The sequence below is a fragment of the Taurulus bubalis genome (assembly GCF_910589615.1).
Source record: "Taurulus bubalis genome assembly, chromosome: 16".
Lineage (NCBI taxonomy): Eukaryota > Metazoa > Chordata > Actinopteri > Perciformes > Cottidae > Taurulus > Taurulus bubalis.
In genome coordinates, this window is record NC_136604.1 from 8776607 (window position 1) to 8794799 (window position 18193).

At 40.7% G+C, this 18193-nt stretch overlaps 1 protein-coding gene across 1 annotated transcript in view; it reads left to right on the forward strand.

The window, feature by feature from the left end:
* kmt2ba (lysine (K)-specific methyltransferase 2Ba) overlaps positions 1-18193 on the forward strand; it is a gene marked incomplete at its 5' end in the record, with an annotated part of 28129 nt that overhangs the window by 1685 nt on the left and 8251 nt on the right. The window contains 21 exons of the mRNA XM_079231500.1: positions 2148-3621; positions 4073-4239; positions 6237-6393; positions 8203-8485; positions 9135-9196; positions 9344-9574; positions 9860-9969; positions 13121-13225; positions 13421-13534; positions 13672-13818; positions 14286-14378; positions 14485-14602; positions 14883-14999; positions 15320-15510; positions 15653-15754; positions 15978-16097; positions 16394-16470; positions 16581-16762; positions 17215-17300; positions 17646-17780; positions 17938-18096. Coding sequence (XP_079087626.1) covers positions 2148-3621; positions 4073-4239; positions 6237-6393; positions 8203-8485; positions 9135-9196; positions 9344-9574; positions 9860-9969; positions 13121-13225; positions 13421-13534; positions 13672-13818; positions 14286-14378; positions 14485-14602; positions 14883-14999; positions 15320-15510; positions 15653-15754; positions 15978-16097; positions 16394-16470; positions 16581-16762; positions 17215-17300; positions 17646-17780; positions 17938-18096 — 4230 coding nt within the window. The remainder of the gene's footprint in view (positions 1-2147; positions 3622-4072; positions 4240-6236; positions 6394-8202; positions 8486-9134; positions 9197-9343; positions 9575-9859; positions 9970-13120; positions 13226-13420; positions 13535-13671; positions 13819-14285; positions 14379-14484; positions 14603-14882; positions 15000-15319; positions 15511-15652; positions 15755-15977; positions 16098-16393; positions 16471-16580; positions 16763-17214; positions 17301-17645; positions 17781-17937; positions 18097-18193) is intronic.

Below are 18193 nucleotides of genomic sequence, written 5' to 3' on the forward strand. Positions count from 1 at the left end.
CTAGTGTGTTATATTCACTTCCACGGTGGTCTCATTGTTGCTCCATCCAGACATGATTTTGATAATGATATATTGCCAAATCTGATTTTATTATTTAATCTCCAGAGCAGGGGCTTTAGTCTCTGACATCAGTTGGACTTCACTGACGCAATCCCTTTAGAGTGGACTGTAACGGAGTCACATGGCTCAAAGCTTGTGGGTGCTGATGAACTGGAGTACCACGCGTCACGTAGTGCCACATACTCAAGTGCTCTGCAGTTATTTGGAAAAGTAATCACATAGGGGGGTTTCATCTCTAACAAATCTATGGGCTCTTTTTTGCATGAAGATGGATGAGAGTAATTGGAAGTCAAGTTGCAGTATTCTTTTTATTTGCTGTCGTGTACAATCATTGCATCTGAGGTAGACAGGTGCCTGATGAGAGGATGCTGGAGGCTGACTGCACTCCATAGGATCAATTTAAACTTTTTTAGCAATGGCTTTCACATGTGTTTCTAGTACTGTGCGTTGAGGAGAGAATTGGGCTAATGTGCGCTGTTGTTTTTTTTTCCTTTTTCAAATTATTTATTGGCCAAGTGCGTTGCACATACAAGGAATTTGAAAAGTGCATTACAATAAACATAGACATATAATATAATAACAACAAACAGATAACAGTACTTTAGAAAAAGTATATATTATAAAATATAAAGCTTGAGTGCTACACTCCTGATTTAATAATACTTTGATTTTATATAGCGCTTTTCTGAATACTCAAAGACGCTTGACATAGGAATCATTCACCCACTGATGAGAGGAGCTACCATGCAAGGTGCCACATCAGGACTATCTAACATTCATACACCGTAGGCACAGCTACAGGAGCAATTTAGGGTTAAGTGTCTTCATCGACACGGGCTAGCGGAGCCGGGGATCGAACTGACAATCCTCTGATTGGAGGACGACCCTGCTTACCACTGAGCCACGGTCGCCCCAATTTAATTTGGTGTTATTTCTTGCACTTGTCTAACAAATTGAAACTAAAAGTTGGCTCATAGCCTCCTACCTAAAGTCATGATTATCTTCTTATAACAGTAAACACAACAGTATGGTTCTGTGATTATCGGAAAATTAACAAACAACGTTATACACAATTTAAATACCCCAAATAAATATGCACTTTTCTTGTTTGGGTTCTTAAATATTCATTTGTAAAAAACACGTAAACGCTTTATTTTGTCATATTTTATTATCCAATAGGGTAGAAACTACATTTTGTTCAGTTAAGCAACAGTGGGCCTCTTATTATCTGGTGTGTAGGTCAGACCAACACATGAATCTTTAATGTTGCCTATGATATTCTGTTTGACCTCAAACATTTTTTCTGTTTTGTCATTTGTTGACCTTTAGGGGGCTCTAAGTCCTGAATGGTTGGTCATTCTGGTTAATCAAACCACGTTCTGACATGCCAGCTAAATATTCAGCCATGGCATTACAAATCTTTCAGATAACACAAAGACACGCTTTCTGTACTCCAACACAACAAGCTCTTCACTGCACCATTCTCAGTGACGATGACGATTAGTCACTGAGACACAAAAACATTGAAAATAGGATCCAGGTTGAAACATATTTCTACCGTTTTTACATGTAAACATTTTCCAGATTGTAGAAATTAAACTGGGCAAGGTCAGGAAGGGATTGATTTATGAAAGGATCTCCGTAAAAATCTTTGTTTATTTTTTTTTAATAAAGAATTGTAGGAAAATTCAGTCAGAGTTGTAGAACGTCTGCTCAAACATATGATGTGCTTCAACAAGTTATTATGACGGCAAGAAGGTGACATCCTATTGATACTGATCCTTCACACACACACACACACACACAGAAAGCCGAGCACCTGCAAACCCATTCATTATCATTGAGGGAATCACAATACTGTGCCAACAAAGTTATCACGTTCATTACCACTTTCACATCAGCTCTCTTTATTATGAGATTGCTGGATAATTAAGTTATGTTATGTGTTTGTCATTAATTTGTATACATTTTCATGTGTATTTATTTTTTTTGTCTGCAATTGGGGGTGTACAGCATACCAGTCCTGTCTTCATTTCAAAATGCTTTAATGTTTCCCTAAAGGTTGTACTTCCTTTGTTTTTCTCTAGGAGGAAGTTTTCACTGGATTTGGGACCTCAACAGTTGGTCCACAGAAAGCTTCTCTGGTGTCGTTAGTCAGCTCAGCAAAGCCTCACCAAGCTTCAGACCGTTCTCTGGCAGCATCGCCTCTCATTGGAAATATTATACCCAAGAGCCCAAAACCGAGTCTTATTGGGAAAATTGTACCAAGGGCCACTAAAGAAGGCCAGGGCACAGAGAGCCCATCAAAAGACAAAGAAATACCCACGGTGGTAATTAAACTGCATGGCAAGCAGGTAGCTCTCACTGCAAAAGCCAAACATGCAGGCGAGCAAGCCTCAAGGGGACAGAGCCGTACAAGATCAGCTGACTTTATCAGGAAGGAAGGAAAATCGACACCCTCAGGCAGTAGGCAAAACCAAACAGCCGCTACCTCTGCTGGTGGAACCAAGCAACCTACTGAGGTCAGAGAACGAGGCAAGGTGTCAGAGGACTCAGACACAGACCAATCCAAGCCACAGCGATCTGTGAGAGGCATGAGGGGGTTTCGATTTGGGCACACCAGACGCACATCTCAAGCGGTCGCTCTGTCATTCACGTCCTTCCACAAACGCCAGAGGAAGAGAATAGCTAAGGGTATGGGTGCCTCTCCAGAGGCTGGAGCTGAGGCCGGTGCCCAGAGTGGAGAAGAGGCAGCAATGCCCCTTGAGTGCAAAGCAACAGATTCCTCTGGGAAAAAAATGCACAGAACACAAAGAAGACGCAAATCTTTGTTGGGGCACAGGCGGAAGCAACCAAAAATCACTCCAGAATTAAGTCCTCCAAAAATATGTCGTAGTCGCACTAGGCGTGTTTATTACACTTATGTGGCAGAACCCATTCCGGCCACACCGATGCTGGACGGGAGCGAGCAGCAGCAACAAATGCAGAGTATCACTCTATCTGAGGGTGAGCTGAACTCATTTTCTAAAGAAGTCCAGAAGAACTCATCCACTCCTGTAATGAGTGCACGGTCCTCACGTGTCATTAAAACTCCAAAGAGGTTCTTGGATGAGGAAATGATTTCCTTTCCAAGGGGGCCTCTGTCAGCATTGCTGAAAAGTCAACAGAGAGAGGACGGAAAACCAAGTCCATCATGTCATGAGTCGAGCTATGATGGCAACATGTTGCAGTCGGACAGTGAATCAATATCTGTACCCGACAGCCCGTCTGCAGTGACAAAGTTCTCAACAAAGCCCAGGCCAGGAACGAGTCACGTAGAGATCTACAAGAACCTCAAGAAACTAACCTTGAAACTGGCAGAGAAGAAGAAAGGCCACTCCTACACAGAGGAGGATCCAACACAACATGGCGACGGTTTGACTTATGTCAAGAAGAGACGGCGGTCAAAGATCACGATGGAGGAGATGGACTCTCCTGGTGTTGTGAGGAAACTGGCTGTGTCGGTGGACGCTGATGTGAAAGTACTCTCACATTTGCCGTTCGGAGATACAGGCAACAATGGTAAGAATTGTTTCTTCTTTTTTGTTTATTATTTATGAAGATCTTGTTTTTACAGATGCTCTAAAATGTTTTTCCTTAATACTTTGAAATAGTGAGATGTTTTTAATATCAAAAGGACTACACAGTTGAGTTCATGGTCAATTGGGAGAGAAAAGTCAGCAGACACTTCAATCCGTTTTATTTTTTTAATGCAATTTTTAAGATGTAGCTTTATTAGACGGGTAAAATTTAGAAAAAGACAAGAAAGACTTAATAGAAAATGCAACAAATCTTTAAACGCAACTTCATTAAAAGGTTGAATGTCTTGGAAATTGCAAAGAGATAATTTAACAAACTTAAGTAGTTATTTCACGTTCTAGTATACCGGTGTGTTTTCAATTGATGGTCTTAAAATGATGAAGCGCTTGGTCGTACACCACACTATTCACACATTCTTCACACTGTGATACAGATGAAGCAGCAGGCGTGACTGCAGACAGTCATGAGGCATTAGAAGTCAGCGGGCCCAGCCATCGAATTGGTCTCAGTGGAGCTAATAAGACGATGCTCCACCTGCTGAAGAAAGCCAAAGTCCAGCTCTTCAAGATTGATCAGCAGAAGCAGCTGAAGTTGTCACAGGTAAGAATCCAATCTGTGCAGAAGTATAAAAGATGATGCTTTTGTTTAAATAATTGTCCCTTGGGCAGGTACATATGACTACACATAGTTAGATAGTCACTATAAACTCTGGCTTAACTAATGAGTAAATTACATTTTCCATTTCCAGGCTCTCAAAATGAGAATTTGTTGCAGCTCTCTGTTTTATATAATTGTGAGCTGAATATGTTTTGTTTTGGACTGTTCAGACAAAACAAGTAATTTGTCTTTTGCACTCTGGGGAAATAATTCTAATCTAGGGGAGCTTCTGGTTTACCACCAATATACCAGTTATATGCTGGTAATTGGGGATTCACCAATCTAATTGTTCAGTGGCGGTACGTGGGTTTTGGGTATCGGCCGGTACCAAGTACTGATCTAATACCAGTGTTCAATTAAAAAGCTGTATGCCTTGATGATGATTTGAAAACCAAATATAACAAATCAATACAAAGACAGAAACTGTATTTGTTATTATTAGAATCATACACCAACAACTTGGTTCAAAATGAACTCGAACTGCAATTCTAGTGTAAACCTTTTTAAATGCAGACAAGCAATTTGATCAAAACTGAAACAGGGTTTCAAATTCCAATATGTCATCTTTAAAGTATATAAATAAAGAAATTGAATTGAAGAGGTTGGCCCCATTGTCACAGATACCGATCCAGTTATTTCAGTCGGTATCAGCGTCGGTGAATCCCTGCTGGTAATGACTCACTACATCCACACAGCAACATTCATGTTGCCGTCTTATTTTAGTCTGAACTTTACAAGTTAGTTTGTAAGTAACATGGATATTTATTACAGAAGGTACCGTAACGTTGTTGCATCGTTTACGTAAAACATTGTGTTTCTTCTTCGTCTGGTCCGATAGTTGGGCTCCAGAGAACCACGAGTGCCAGTGAGCGGAAGGAGGAGGAGGCGGAGGAAGAGAGTTGGCGTATCTCCCAAAGACATCAGTCCTCAGGTAATATTTTCTGCGTTTTTAATGAAGCAGCATCAGTCCACTGAAGTGGTTGTAATCACCTGCGGTTTGGTTCTTACCTCGATCATATATTACGTGCTGAGGCGGATCCCTCTAACAGTCTTGCCTGTGTTGTTTATGTGTTTGTGTGCAAACAACCGTTATACACACAATTTTACAGTGTTGAGCCATTAGGAAACACTCCTGCTTTTGCACATAAAGCAGTGGAAAACCAGCATCGGCTGCTGCTATTCATCCACATACCAGGACAGAGATAAAGTGCAGCTTTCTTTGTGGAGCACCTTCAAAGAGAATAAATTAAATCGGCACACAAATCCATAAGATCTAATGTTAACTATTTTGATTGAATTTCTTTTGGGGATTGTGGTTTTGTTTTTACATCACACTTTACGGTACCACTCTGTTCAATGTGATTAACAAATGTGTGTTTATTTATTTATTTATTTATTTATTTATAATTTCAGTTAAAACTTGTGTTTATTTTGCTAAATACAATAAAATACTCAGTACTTTTCATTTGTCAAGTCATGAATTCACACAGGAGTATACAAAAACAGGCTTCACCATGTGGGTATTTTATATAGACTTTATTTATTTAAAATATGAAATAACCTATATTGCGATGGAGATTTTGGCTATATCGCCCAGCCCTAGTATCATTCTGTTTGTATATGTTAGACTAGATCTTCAGAGGGTGATTATATATCTCACATGGGATGTTACTATCATTTGTTTACCATTAAATAGACATTCTCCGTCACTTGCCACTTTCAAAACAGCACTTAAAACAAATTTATTTAAATCTCTTTCTAACCTGTGATGCTAGTTCATCTTCTTTTTTCTCTCTCACTATTGTCATCTCTTGTTTATATTGTTGTTGCTTCTAGGAGTTTGCCTTGAGTAACTTTTTAAAGCGCTATACCAATAAAATGTTTTATTATTCAAAATAAATATTTCTGCATTTCACCGTATGTTTTGGGTTTGTGTGCAGGAGCAGCTGCTTGGTGGTCCGAGGATCAAACACGTGTGTCGGGCAGCAGCAGTGGCCTTGGGGCAGCCCCGGGCCATGGTGCCAGATGACATCCCCAGACTCAGCGCCCTGCCACTACATGAGAGAGAGGGCATCACTTTTTCTCCCGCAGCAGAAGGTACAGTGCATCCGGATGTGTTTGTTTTCAGCAGAATGCAGAAGTGAACTTCACCGTAGCTGTACAAGAGGAAGATGAGCACATCAGTGCAGTTTGCCTTGCACTGTGTATATACATTTTAGTGCACTTGTGCTTTATTTGAAGAAAAACATGTAAGTTGTTAACTGATTTGCTGAATGGGCTCATTCAGGATCAAACAAATGTTCCCTCATTAGGATCTGGTTGAAATATCCAGTACCTGACACAGAACCCAAAGGAGGGACATCAATCTCTCAGTTTAGTAACTGCACATCTTGAAAAGTCTGAAAGCTTTGAATTCAGTTTGCTCACAAAACAAAGGATTTAGAAAGTACTAAAGTTTTTGTTGCCTGCTGTGGGCAGTAATGTTAGTTATACAATGTTTTTGTATCGTGGTGATACGAAAGTGATACGACAGTGGGTTGTGCGTGCAGAAAACGGTTGGATCCTTTTCATTCGGCACCATCTGACGATGCATATTTGGATCCAAGTCGCATTAATTCTATTATTATAATTGATTGTAATATATTACTGTGAGATGTATTAAAAAAATGGGATGTAATTATTAATATTTTAACGCCATGGCGTCCCTACTGGTTTCCCATCATACTTTTATTAAATTGCATCTATGTGGGATTAAAAAGATCTCAAAATCTCTTCAATTTCAATGTAAGTTTCTGAACCCTTCAAAGACAAATTAAGAAGCTTACAGCGTATTGCAAGGTGTGCAGCATCAATTGTTGCTACGGTACAGTTGGTTCTACTGCGACCCTGAAATACTCAGGACTACCACGTCATTCAGATGACTGTAAAACACAGATGGACTTAATACTGTATATAGCCATGCTCTCAGGTAGGTTATCTGTTTTCAATCCAATTGCTCCTGAATGCTTCATTAGCATTTCTGCCAGTTTTTGTTTGGCAAAGCTGCTCTGCTAATGTATTGTAATCAAAACATTCACCAGCTAAAAGATTTTTGAACTGGCATAGTTAAGCTTTTGCAGTAATAAAAACAACACAAACCCCCGAAAAGATTATTTTGTATAAAAAGAAAAGAAAAGGAAAAGCACAATTTTGACAGCTTTTGGCAAAGTTAACCTGCTGAGCGCAAAACATAAAACACTGCTTTGTTAGCTCAATGTAGTTGTAACTAAGATATTTGCCAGCAAAAATATCTTTTGTCACACACAGATTAGCCACCGCTGTTCGAAAGCTTTACCCAACACTGGTCGAGTGAGCATCACTCAGTATGAGGTGAGGAAGTGCCGTTTGACAAGTAGTCTCACTGCCCTGAATTTTGTCTCCTAATGAACACATCTAGTGCTGTTGGGAAACACGGATCCTGACACAATGTTAGTCCACCTACATTATTCATTTAAAATTATGACTAATTTATTTCTGTGCCAGCTGGCATTAAAAGTATACCGCTGGGGAATACTAGAGGTTGTCAAAGGAGTTTCAAATCTATTTATTGTAGTTTTCAACACTAAAAACATTGTCAGAGACTCCTGATGTGTTTGTCCACACACTTAACTTTGTTCTAGAGTGACTTCCTTAATTCCAACACTTCAGGCAACCAGTAGTTACTTATAGCTGTAGAAACCAGACAAAAGACCAGTAAATGAGTTTATTCGCACCTTCAATCACAGCAGTTAGACCTGTAATGTCTCCTGCAGACTGAATAGTAAGTTTTTGGCATCCACAGATGTCTGCCCACATCACATGTACTTTAATAATGATTGAAATGTATACTGTGCCTCTTTTACCCATCCTTTTGTCTCTCGCTTGCAGGTGTGGCAGATGATGACGATGATGACGTCTCTGATCAGGACAGGGCTCAGTGGGTTGTCTCTCAGGAACACAGCCAGCGGAGGAGGAGAAGGGGGAGGGGGAGGGGGAAGGGCCTCAGGTTCAGAAAGAGGAAGGCCCTGAGTCAATATGCACCCGGGGGAGTCCGTGCCCGGCGTTGTGGGTGCTGCAAAGGCTGTTTGATAATGGAGGACTGTGCAAAGTGTACAAACTGCCTCGATAAGCCCAAATTCGGGGGGCCCAACACCAAGCGGCAGTGTTGCATGTAAGTTAAACTCATCACACATTCTCTTTGTTTAGCATCCTGGGGAAAAGGCCAATTTTTGCTGCGAAGGTCTTCTATGTTTTGTGAGCATTTCTCACACACACCACTGGTGAGCTTCTGAAAAAACCTAAGCAAATCTTTTAACGGGAGTGTCACAGAAGACGAGCGCTGGCAGCATGAATTAATCAATTATTCAAATATGAGGATCTCAAGTTGTTCTTACTTTGTCATTTAAAATAAGCTTTGGACGACTGGTCAATTGAAGAAATGCCTCAATGCTGAACCATGTAACCTGTTGCTCATATTTACATTCTGATTACCATAAATGTAAACAATGGCCACAAAAAAGGTGCAGGGTCAATCATTTTGTCTGATGTTATAAAGACTGATGGTAAGCATTTGGGAAAGTGTATCAATCATCTTGGACTGACAAAGTTTCGAGTATTTAATTAAGTTCTAAAATGTTTCATAAGTAGTGCTTAAAATACTGTTTACCTTCTAGGTTAAGCATATTTGTACATAAAATATGAAAATACTTACACATTACACGATACAGTTAACGAAGGCAAGTTGATTCCTATACATTTATCGATGTCTTTTTACTTTTGATGATCATGGTTGTGACATTTGACTGTTTCTTCTCCCCCAGACATCGGAAGTGTGAGCGGATTGAGAGCGCGAAGACTGGGCGCGTCGTCAAACCATTGAAACGTAAGTCTCTAAGTATTAGATGACGCTCTCGTTTTTTATCCCAGGGTGAATGAGTCTTTTTCAAACTCGTGTGCAGTGATTCATTGTCTAAACAAATTCACAAACATATCTAGTTTATCAAATTCATCATGGGCTCCCCGTTCTCAGTCCAGGCGAGGCGTTTTGCGGGCTCGGTGTCGAGCGATGAAGATGAGAACTACGGTGTTGAAGGCGCAGGCGAGGGATCGTCGTCGATGGCCCCTGTGGTCAGGAAACATTCCCTGCGTAACATCACACCACGCTCCTACAGCAGCCTGCTCAAGTCTGAATCTGAGGAAGAAGAAGATAAGGCGGATAAATCGCCAGTCAAGCAAACTGTAGCTGGAGCCAGCAAACAAGGTAACTAATGCTTTGTCCTTGTGACACAAACCTCTCGGTGTGTCTTTTCCTGTCACTGTATTGGCTTTGCAGATAGTGGCTTGAAGATCTCTGACGTTCAGAGGTTTGATTGCACATGATCATAACTTTTATATTTCAGACATGGAACCGGTAACAGAGTTATAAAGATCAGCCAGCAGCCGCACTATTTCATATTTTCTCTGGATTCCAGCTGTGGTTCCAGTGTAATATAATGAAAGATTTCGGTTATGCCACTGTCTCAGATCTATTTTTCTCCTATTGGAGATCTCGCTTTTCCAGATGGCGCATCACTGCCAGACGACCCTCCAGCTGAAGCGGTGAAGCCTCGCCGGCCGTTCTCCAGAGGAGCTGTGAGCAGACCCAGAGCTTACAAGGTAAAAACATCCAACACATTTCCCTCCTCACTCCCAGTGTGTCCCAGTGTTGATCAAACCTGGGTCAAATTGTACTTTTATAAAATGTTCTTTGCGTATTTTGGTAATCTGTTGAATTTCCAGAAAGGTGACGTTTAAAAAATTATATATATATATATATATATATATATATATATATATATATATATATATATATATATATATATATATATATATATATATATATATATATATATATATATATTTCTCTCAATAATTTTTTTCAGTTTAAATTTAAGTTATTAACTGACTAAGTAATCGTGATTTAAATGACACAAATATTCCCAAGTAACACTTTGCCCAGGTCTGTGTCTCACTCTGTCGTTTCACATTTTATTTGATCATCTTTGTTGGAGTGAGTGAGTCTAGTCTTTCAAATTCACCCTTGCTAAACTTCTATTTCTGACTTTTAGCTTTTGTCCTTCATATTAAACACCTTGCATGTGCTTGACCTCATGCTTTATGAATTTTAGGTGAGTTGTGTTCATGATAAAACGCTGCGCTGGTCTATCCAGACCTAGGCTCTGAAATGTAATCTACATCTAAACAGGAAGGAAAAACTACTCCTCTTCTGTTAAAAGGACTCGGGGGTCTAGCATTTAGTGCCATCTAGTGGTTTGTAAATTGCAGCCATCCTTTGAATATGCATTTTTACTTTACATATTTAGCCCACATGAGCGTTACGTTTTCTTCTGCGGTCATACATCTACAGCATTATGCACACACATGGTTTATGACTGGGACTTTGAATCACGAGAGGGCTGAAGAAATTGATGACCTCCCATCTCATAAGTGTGAGCATTTTTGATTGGGTCTCACAATATAACTGATCAGTAAAATCAGTTATATCTGCTTTTTAACGCCTCTAATTTCAGTGTTGAAAGGGCTTTTAGCTCTTAGATGAACCATACATCTGTGCTATGCCCTTTCACGCTTTGCTTGTTCTAGTTGGACTGTACATTTCAGATCACATGCCGATCTAATCAAGCATTCTCGTGAATTAAGAACCGTTTGCTTGTCCACTGTCAAAGCTCTGAGTTGCTAATTATTCTTTTTACTTTTATATCTGCATTGCTTGAATCCCTTACATTCTTCATAAGAAGTCACCCTATATTTATGCACCGACACTGTTTCCAAGTGTTTATTTATCTCCATCTGTGTTTGTCTGGTTTTGTCAAGTTATCATGACATGTACCCATGCATACGGCCACGCTGCTCCTCTTTGACGATTGACTCATTGGTTTGTGTTGCCACGAGCCAATAACTCCATCTTGCTCAACATCATCAGAACCAATTATTGCCATGTGTGTTTTCACATGCAAGGAATTTGTCGTGGTGTGTGTGTGTGTGTGGTGCATAACATTAAACAATAAACAGAGTGCAAGATGTGGTCTATATAAGTAGCATTGTAACCAAAGCGACAAGTGGCTTTTCATGGTTTCAAACAATTTATGGACTTTTGTTTGCTGCAGATTTGTCTATGGTTGACATGGTTGTCGACAGTTTTCTGGTGGGTGCAAAACAAATGTACAGGTTATTGGTGGAGACCCACTGTTCAGGAAATGCATATATCTAATTGGTAAATGCGAAATAAATTTGATATATCATTTTTATTTTTTTGAATGTGCTGCTCAAGCTATGCCCATCTATATGTGCATTTGGCCAAATTTTTAATTTTTTTTTTTTGTCTCCTTAGAATAAAAAAGCCACCTTTAAAACAAACAATAAAATGCAGAGATCATTAAAGAGCCTTATAAATTATGATTCTACCATATTCTTTTTCTCGCAATCAAGCTACATACATATTGCATTGGGAAAATACACAAACCTTCTAAAACTAACAAACTGAGAGAACGTTTTACTCTATCAACCTTAAACCTGTAGTTCCAGGTTCAGTAATGGGGAGGAATAAATCTATAAATGAAAATGTCTTTCACAACAAGGTTGACGATTTCTCTTGTTATCTTCCCATTTTCCTTGTTCAGCTGACGCATCAGAGATGTCCGCCTTTTTAAATGACACTTAACCTGACACATTTTTTGTAAATGTGTTTTTTTTGTATATAGACAGTAGTTTATATACTAAATGTTAGCAAAATGATAAGCCAGTTGTTTCGCTTTTGTGATTATCTGGCGGTTCTTGAACACCTTTTACTTAATGCGTATCTCTGCTGCAGCCTAATGCATCTTCTTTACCTTTACTTACCTCTTATTCCTGGCTAACATTCTCAAAGTCATAGCACTCCTCTCCTTTTCTGTCACTTTGGCTGCTGCCAGTCGCCGCCTCTGCATGTCACTAGAATTCGTGTCACTTTGGTACCTGTCGTGCTGGTTGGCTTAGGCAGTCCCCTCCTCCACAGGAACAGGAGAACATGGAGGAGATGGAGCCCAGAGAAACTTTACCCGAAACCAGCCCACCCAGAAGCCCAATGCCGAAGCTGCAGCAGCAGCTCCAAATACACTTACACCGTCTGCCTGATATTTTCCTGCAGTCTGTTTTGAAAAAGACGGGGCAGAGTCCCCAGAGTCCAGATCAATGTGCCTCCCAGTCGCATCTAATATCGTCCCAGCTTTTAACGCAGCCTGCTATTTCACAATCATCACATTCCACACCACAGTGTCCTCCAGAACTGTCCCAGCCTGTAACGCCTCCTGATGCTCCACTTCCCCTGCATACGATAACAGACTCTTCACAGAAATCTCTGCTTTTACGTTTGCACCGTTTGCCCCAGGCTGTGGTGCAGTCAGCCTTGCATTTGCACAAATGTATATCATCACCATCTCAACAACACCCCCAGTCCATACTGCACTCAGCTCTGACAGGGGCCTCGGCAAAGTTGTGTTTTCAGAAACATCCAGAGTCTGAGGTGCAGGACCCAGATGTTTTGACGGAGACACATAGCGCTAACAAAGATAAAACTGTACAAGTCCCCCCTCAGACAGTGGATCCTCACACAGAGTTACAGGAGGGCACGCAAGAGGAGCAGAATGACAGACGAGGGCATCAGCCTGAAGAGGAGGAGGAGGAGGAGGAGGAGGAGGACGGTTGTGAAAAAGAGACAGTGACGAAACACTGTCTCTCAACTGACAAACACTATGTCCTTCATTCCCAGAATCCTGCAGAGTGTGCGTCAGTGAACACCCTGACTGGATTAACTAACGGGTTTCCCCAAAAGGGCTTGTTGCAGAACAAGTACAAGATTCGCGTAGACTTCAAGGTGAGTTTTTATTTATTTTTTATTTTTATTGTGGTGTATGGTATTTATATATTTTGCACTTGTTCTGGTATCATTATGAAGCTGCTTATTTTTATATGTTTGAGACAAGTTAATGAGGTCATGCATCATCAGAATACCAAAGAAGAAACTGATCCCTTTGTTCTTACTTTCTATTTCTTTCGTTGTATTCACCAGGAGGACTGTGCTGTCCAGAACGTATGGCTAATGGGCGGCCTCAGCGTCCTCACCTCTGTCCCCACGACACCACAACCTGTCTGTCTGCTCTGCGCTAGTAAAGGACGTCACGAGGTAATTCTTTACCAGAGCTAGAATAGTGTTTTTTGTTGCTAACATTTGACACATCGTATCTCCAAGCCTGTGTTTGCTTAAGTTTGTTTTGGTGCTCTGCAGAGCCAATAATAACTTTTGCTTCACACTTCCATCAGATGATATTCTGCCAGATCTGCTGTGAGCCTTTCCACAGTTTCTGCCTCTCACCAGAGGAGCGCCCCCAGAAGGAGAACAAGGAGAACTGGTGCTGCAGACGCTGCAAATTTTGTCACGTGTGTGGCCGCCGAAGCAAGAGCACAAAAGTATGCAACCCATCATCACTCGCAGTATGATGTCGAAGCTAAAAAGTCTCCTAAATGTGTTTTAAAGATATGTTCACAATTTTTCAAGTCCATCTTAATGCAATAGTCGTGTTCCCATGTATACTTTGAAACTGGGATCACTTGCTGTAATCATTTCTCCTCCTGAAAGTTGTGAGCCTATCTTTTAAAAAGATAGAAAGAAGGTTACAGTCTCAAACACACGGGTAATGAAATATTTAATGTAATTTGAAAATGATACATAGACACTGGCAATTCATTTGGTCCACTTTGCAATATAAAATTTCTTTCAGAGAAATGTATAAATGGAAATTGTCTTAGTGGAACGTGAACATTTTATTAAGATTATTAGTAGCATGTTTGCAAATTTGAGGGATCACATGCTGAAGAGGTGCTAGTCAAATAGTTACACCATTAAATAACTCATTGATTTAATTTTTCCTCTCTAGCCAGTGTTACAGTGTCGGAGATGCCAAACCGCATACCACCCTTCCTGCTTGGGACCAACCTACCCTAAACCTATGAACTGCAACATGCCCTGGGTAATTACTTTAATAGCCATACATGTTTTTGTTTTGTCACATCCTAAGGATATTGAGAGAGAAATCCTGGGGGGAAATGTTTTGTGACATTCTTGTGTACGTGCAGGTGTGCATGACATGCATTCGGTGTAAAAGCTGCGGCGTAACACCTGGAAAGTCTTGGGACTTGGCCTGGAACCACGAGCAGGATCTTTGTCCTGACTGCACTTCTCTCCACAAAAAAGGTAAGACGTCATCACTTGTGAATATGCTGTGTTTGGGATGTTTCTGGGCATTGTCAAAGAGCCTTTGGGCCTCATGTGTGGATGTATAGCCCATTCAAGCAACCCTTAAGCGAGCTGTGTGTGTGTGTGTGTGTGTGTGTGTGCGTGTGCGTGTGCGTGCGCGTGCGCTTACAAACGACAATGCTACAGTTACCAACCAAACAAATCTGGTAATTTTTCAATGGACGACCTGGACTTGAAATTGATCATGTGACTAATATAAGATCTGTATCTACATCAGGCAATTTCTGCACAGTCTGCCATAAATGCTACGACGACAACAACAACCAATACACGAAGATGATTCAGTGTTTAGTCTGCAGCCACTGGATTCATCACGCATGTGAAGGACTTTCAGGTGAGTAACACTCTGTTTATTCATCAGGGAAATTTCAAAATGATCCAGAGTTTTCATTCCAACCAAACACTTCCATCGGCTAACACCATCTTAAGTTTCCGTATTTGGTAGAATATGATCATTTCCAATAAGAGAACGAATCAAGTGTTGCACAATGAAACATCGGTTGTTACATGTAAAATAATACAAGGGTTTAGGATTACATTTCAACAACATCTTGATTATTTAAAGAGGGGTATAGTATTATGTACAACATAATACTTCAGATCTAACCTTAATAAACAATATGGCCTCTAAAATGTGTCTGTTTGTCATCACAGATGAGCTGTTTGGGTTGCTGTCAAGCCGACCAGGGGACGTGTTTTTTACTTGCTCACCCTGCAGCAAGCGCCAAACTGAACACAGCAGCTTGAAGGAGGAGCTGCAGAGCAGGCTGATAGCCGGGTTGGAGGAGGTGCTCACTGACCTACTCTCTGACGACACCACACAGCACCTCCTTATGTGTAAAATGGTAAGAGTTTCCCCAAGGGACTTTGGCAGATAATATCCCAAGATCCTTACATTTGAGAGTAATAAACAAAACGGAAGCCTGGTCCTCTCAACCAGATTGCAGGATTAGTCATCTTATTTTAACTGTTCTTTTTCTCTTTCAGTGTCGGGACCCAAGCAACACACAATTTTTCAGGGAACAGCAACCAGTGTGTGATCTACAGGCCGTGGACAAGAAGTTTAAAGGGGGTGGTTACACCTCAATAGTGAGTATATTCTTCCTGATTATCCGCTAAGAACAGGTGTGTGCGTGTGTGAGAACTCGGAGAGTAATAGATAGAATACAGCAAGTGTTGCCACATTCAGCTGAGAGAAATCAATAAAGATGGTAATGAAATCAGTTATGTAATTATTTTTTCTGAAACCCACCCTTGCAAGTTTCCCGTAATTGAATCCCTGACCTCCTTTTTTCCCTTCTTGCTTCCTCAGAAAGCTTTCCATGCCGATGTTGTCTCTGTGATGAGGAAGTGGTTGAAGGAGGAGGAGGAGGAGGAGATTCTCCCTCAGGACCAGAGACCAACCAGTCAGGCCAGGGCGCGCTATCTTAAAGTAAGCTTCCCTTCCAAATCTCCCACGGTTTAAGTTTATTTTTAGAGACTCATATTTTCAATGATTTCCAATGAAAATCTTCTTTACTTTTCATTTCAACTCCAGTTTCTGTTTTCATGGTTATCTTTGTCTGAATTGACAAGCTGGAATGTGGAGCTGAGCCATTAAACAAATATTAAAGACTGTAGTCTTTAATATTTGTAGTTACTGTTTTGAGTAACATTTGCCCAAAATGTCCACAAATGGACTGCAATATTCACCATCATTTTCTTATTTTAATTGTGTTTTTCTTGCAGCTGATTGAGCAGGTGTTCAGTTGGTTTCCTGCAAGTTTTCTGAAAAAGTGGAACACATTCTCCCATGACTTCCCAAGGTAATTACCATGTGCAGTAAACTTAACATTATTCCCTCAATATCTAAGCATTAAATATTCACTCGGTATGTATATTTGACCTCTCTGACCCGGTCTTCTTCACGCTGTAGTGCTATGCTTCCTGAGGCGGTCCTCCCACCATCTAAGGAGCACAGCTATGCACAGTGGCTGGAAAGGACATACCAGTCCAAAGAGACTCTGGGCCAAGAGGCGGGGAGAACTGACTCGTTGCTGTCCTCGGTCACTACACAGCAGTCTGATGCACCGCACGACCGTCCTCTGTATTCACGTGGTATGGAAACCGTTGTAGCCTGTTCTGCACCATTTCTGCTGATGGCTGTGATCTTTGTCAGAACCTTCGGACACCCAACTGCTGTTAATTTTTAGTAGGGAAGGATCGTATCTTTACAGGTTTCATATTTGCGTATACAAAAATAATGTGCTATTTAGTATTTATCCGTCCAATAATACTAGTAACTTTTCCAATTGTTGTCAAGAAGGAAATCGTTGGGGATTAATTAGTCTACATATTAAACAAAATAACCTGAAGTTGTTCCTGATGGGCAGGCCGGCCCCTTTCATGGCAGCTCCACCACCATCTGTGTAGGAATTTGTGAGAGTGAATTGGTGAATGAGAGGCAAATAATAAAGCGGGATGACAAGGTTGCCGCATGGGTACCTCACTTATTTTAGTTTTCTCAGGTTTAAAACATGCATTTGTTCATTTGGTATTCTTACTTCCAGGTGTGAAGAGTGATCTGCAAACAACCAAGACTGAAGATATGAGGCAGTGTGCCTTGTGTCAAAGAAATGGAGACTATGCTCCAAAGGTGAATTTCACTGTTTTTACTACAAGGGCTGCAACTAATACACATTTACATCATCATGAATCTGCAGATTATTTCCTTGATTAACCAATTTGTCTATAACACATTATAAAGAAGGAAAAAAACTTGAAAACTTAACCAACAGTTAAAAAACCCAAAGATATTCAACTAGTTGTTTTAGCTTCACTCGCGGATTCTGAAACAGGATGAATCATGTTTGCAGTGGCTGCACATTATATTACTGTTCTGATTAGACATATTTCTAAATGTTCTGCATTTCATCTTACACAAAAACAATGGCTACTCTACTGCTTATTAAGTGATGTGAATGTGTTTTCCTTTCGATAGGATGCAGGACGGCTGTTGTACCTGGGACAGAATGAGTGGGCCCACATTAACTGCTGCCTTTGGTCTGCAGAGGTGTATGAGGACAATAGTGCTCTTTTGCAAGTGCACAGCGCTGTCTCAAGAGGGCGCCACCTGGTAAGCTATTACCCAAAGACAAAGTATATGTTTCTTGTCGCTAGAGGTTTATTTGTGTTTTAGGATTGGCACTAGTTCCGTAACTCTGTGAGCTAGCTGTGGAGTTATGTATATAAAAGTAAAGTACTTTGTTTATTTTGTGTCCTTCCTTCTGCAGCGTTGTGATCGCTGTGGGCAGTCGGGGGCCACTGTGGGCTGCTGTCTTTCCACCTGCCAGAGTAATTTCCACTTCATGTGTGCTCGTGCCCAGAACTGTGTGTTTCAGCTGGACAGGAAGGTGTACTGCTTCAATCATAGGGATCTTGTCAGTGCAAAGGTATAGACACAATATCGCCCCCAAATAACTTTTTTGTTTGTATTATAGTTACAGATTAACATTTTTATCCAAGCATTACTTCACCTGTTTACCCACG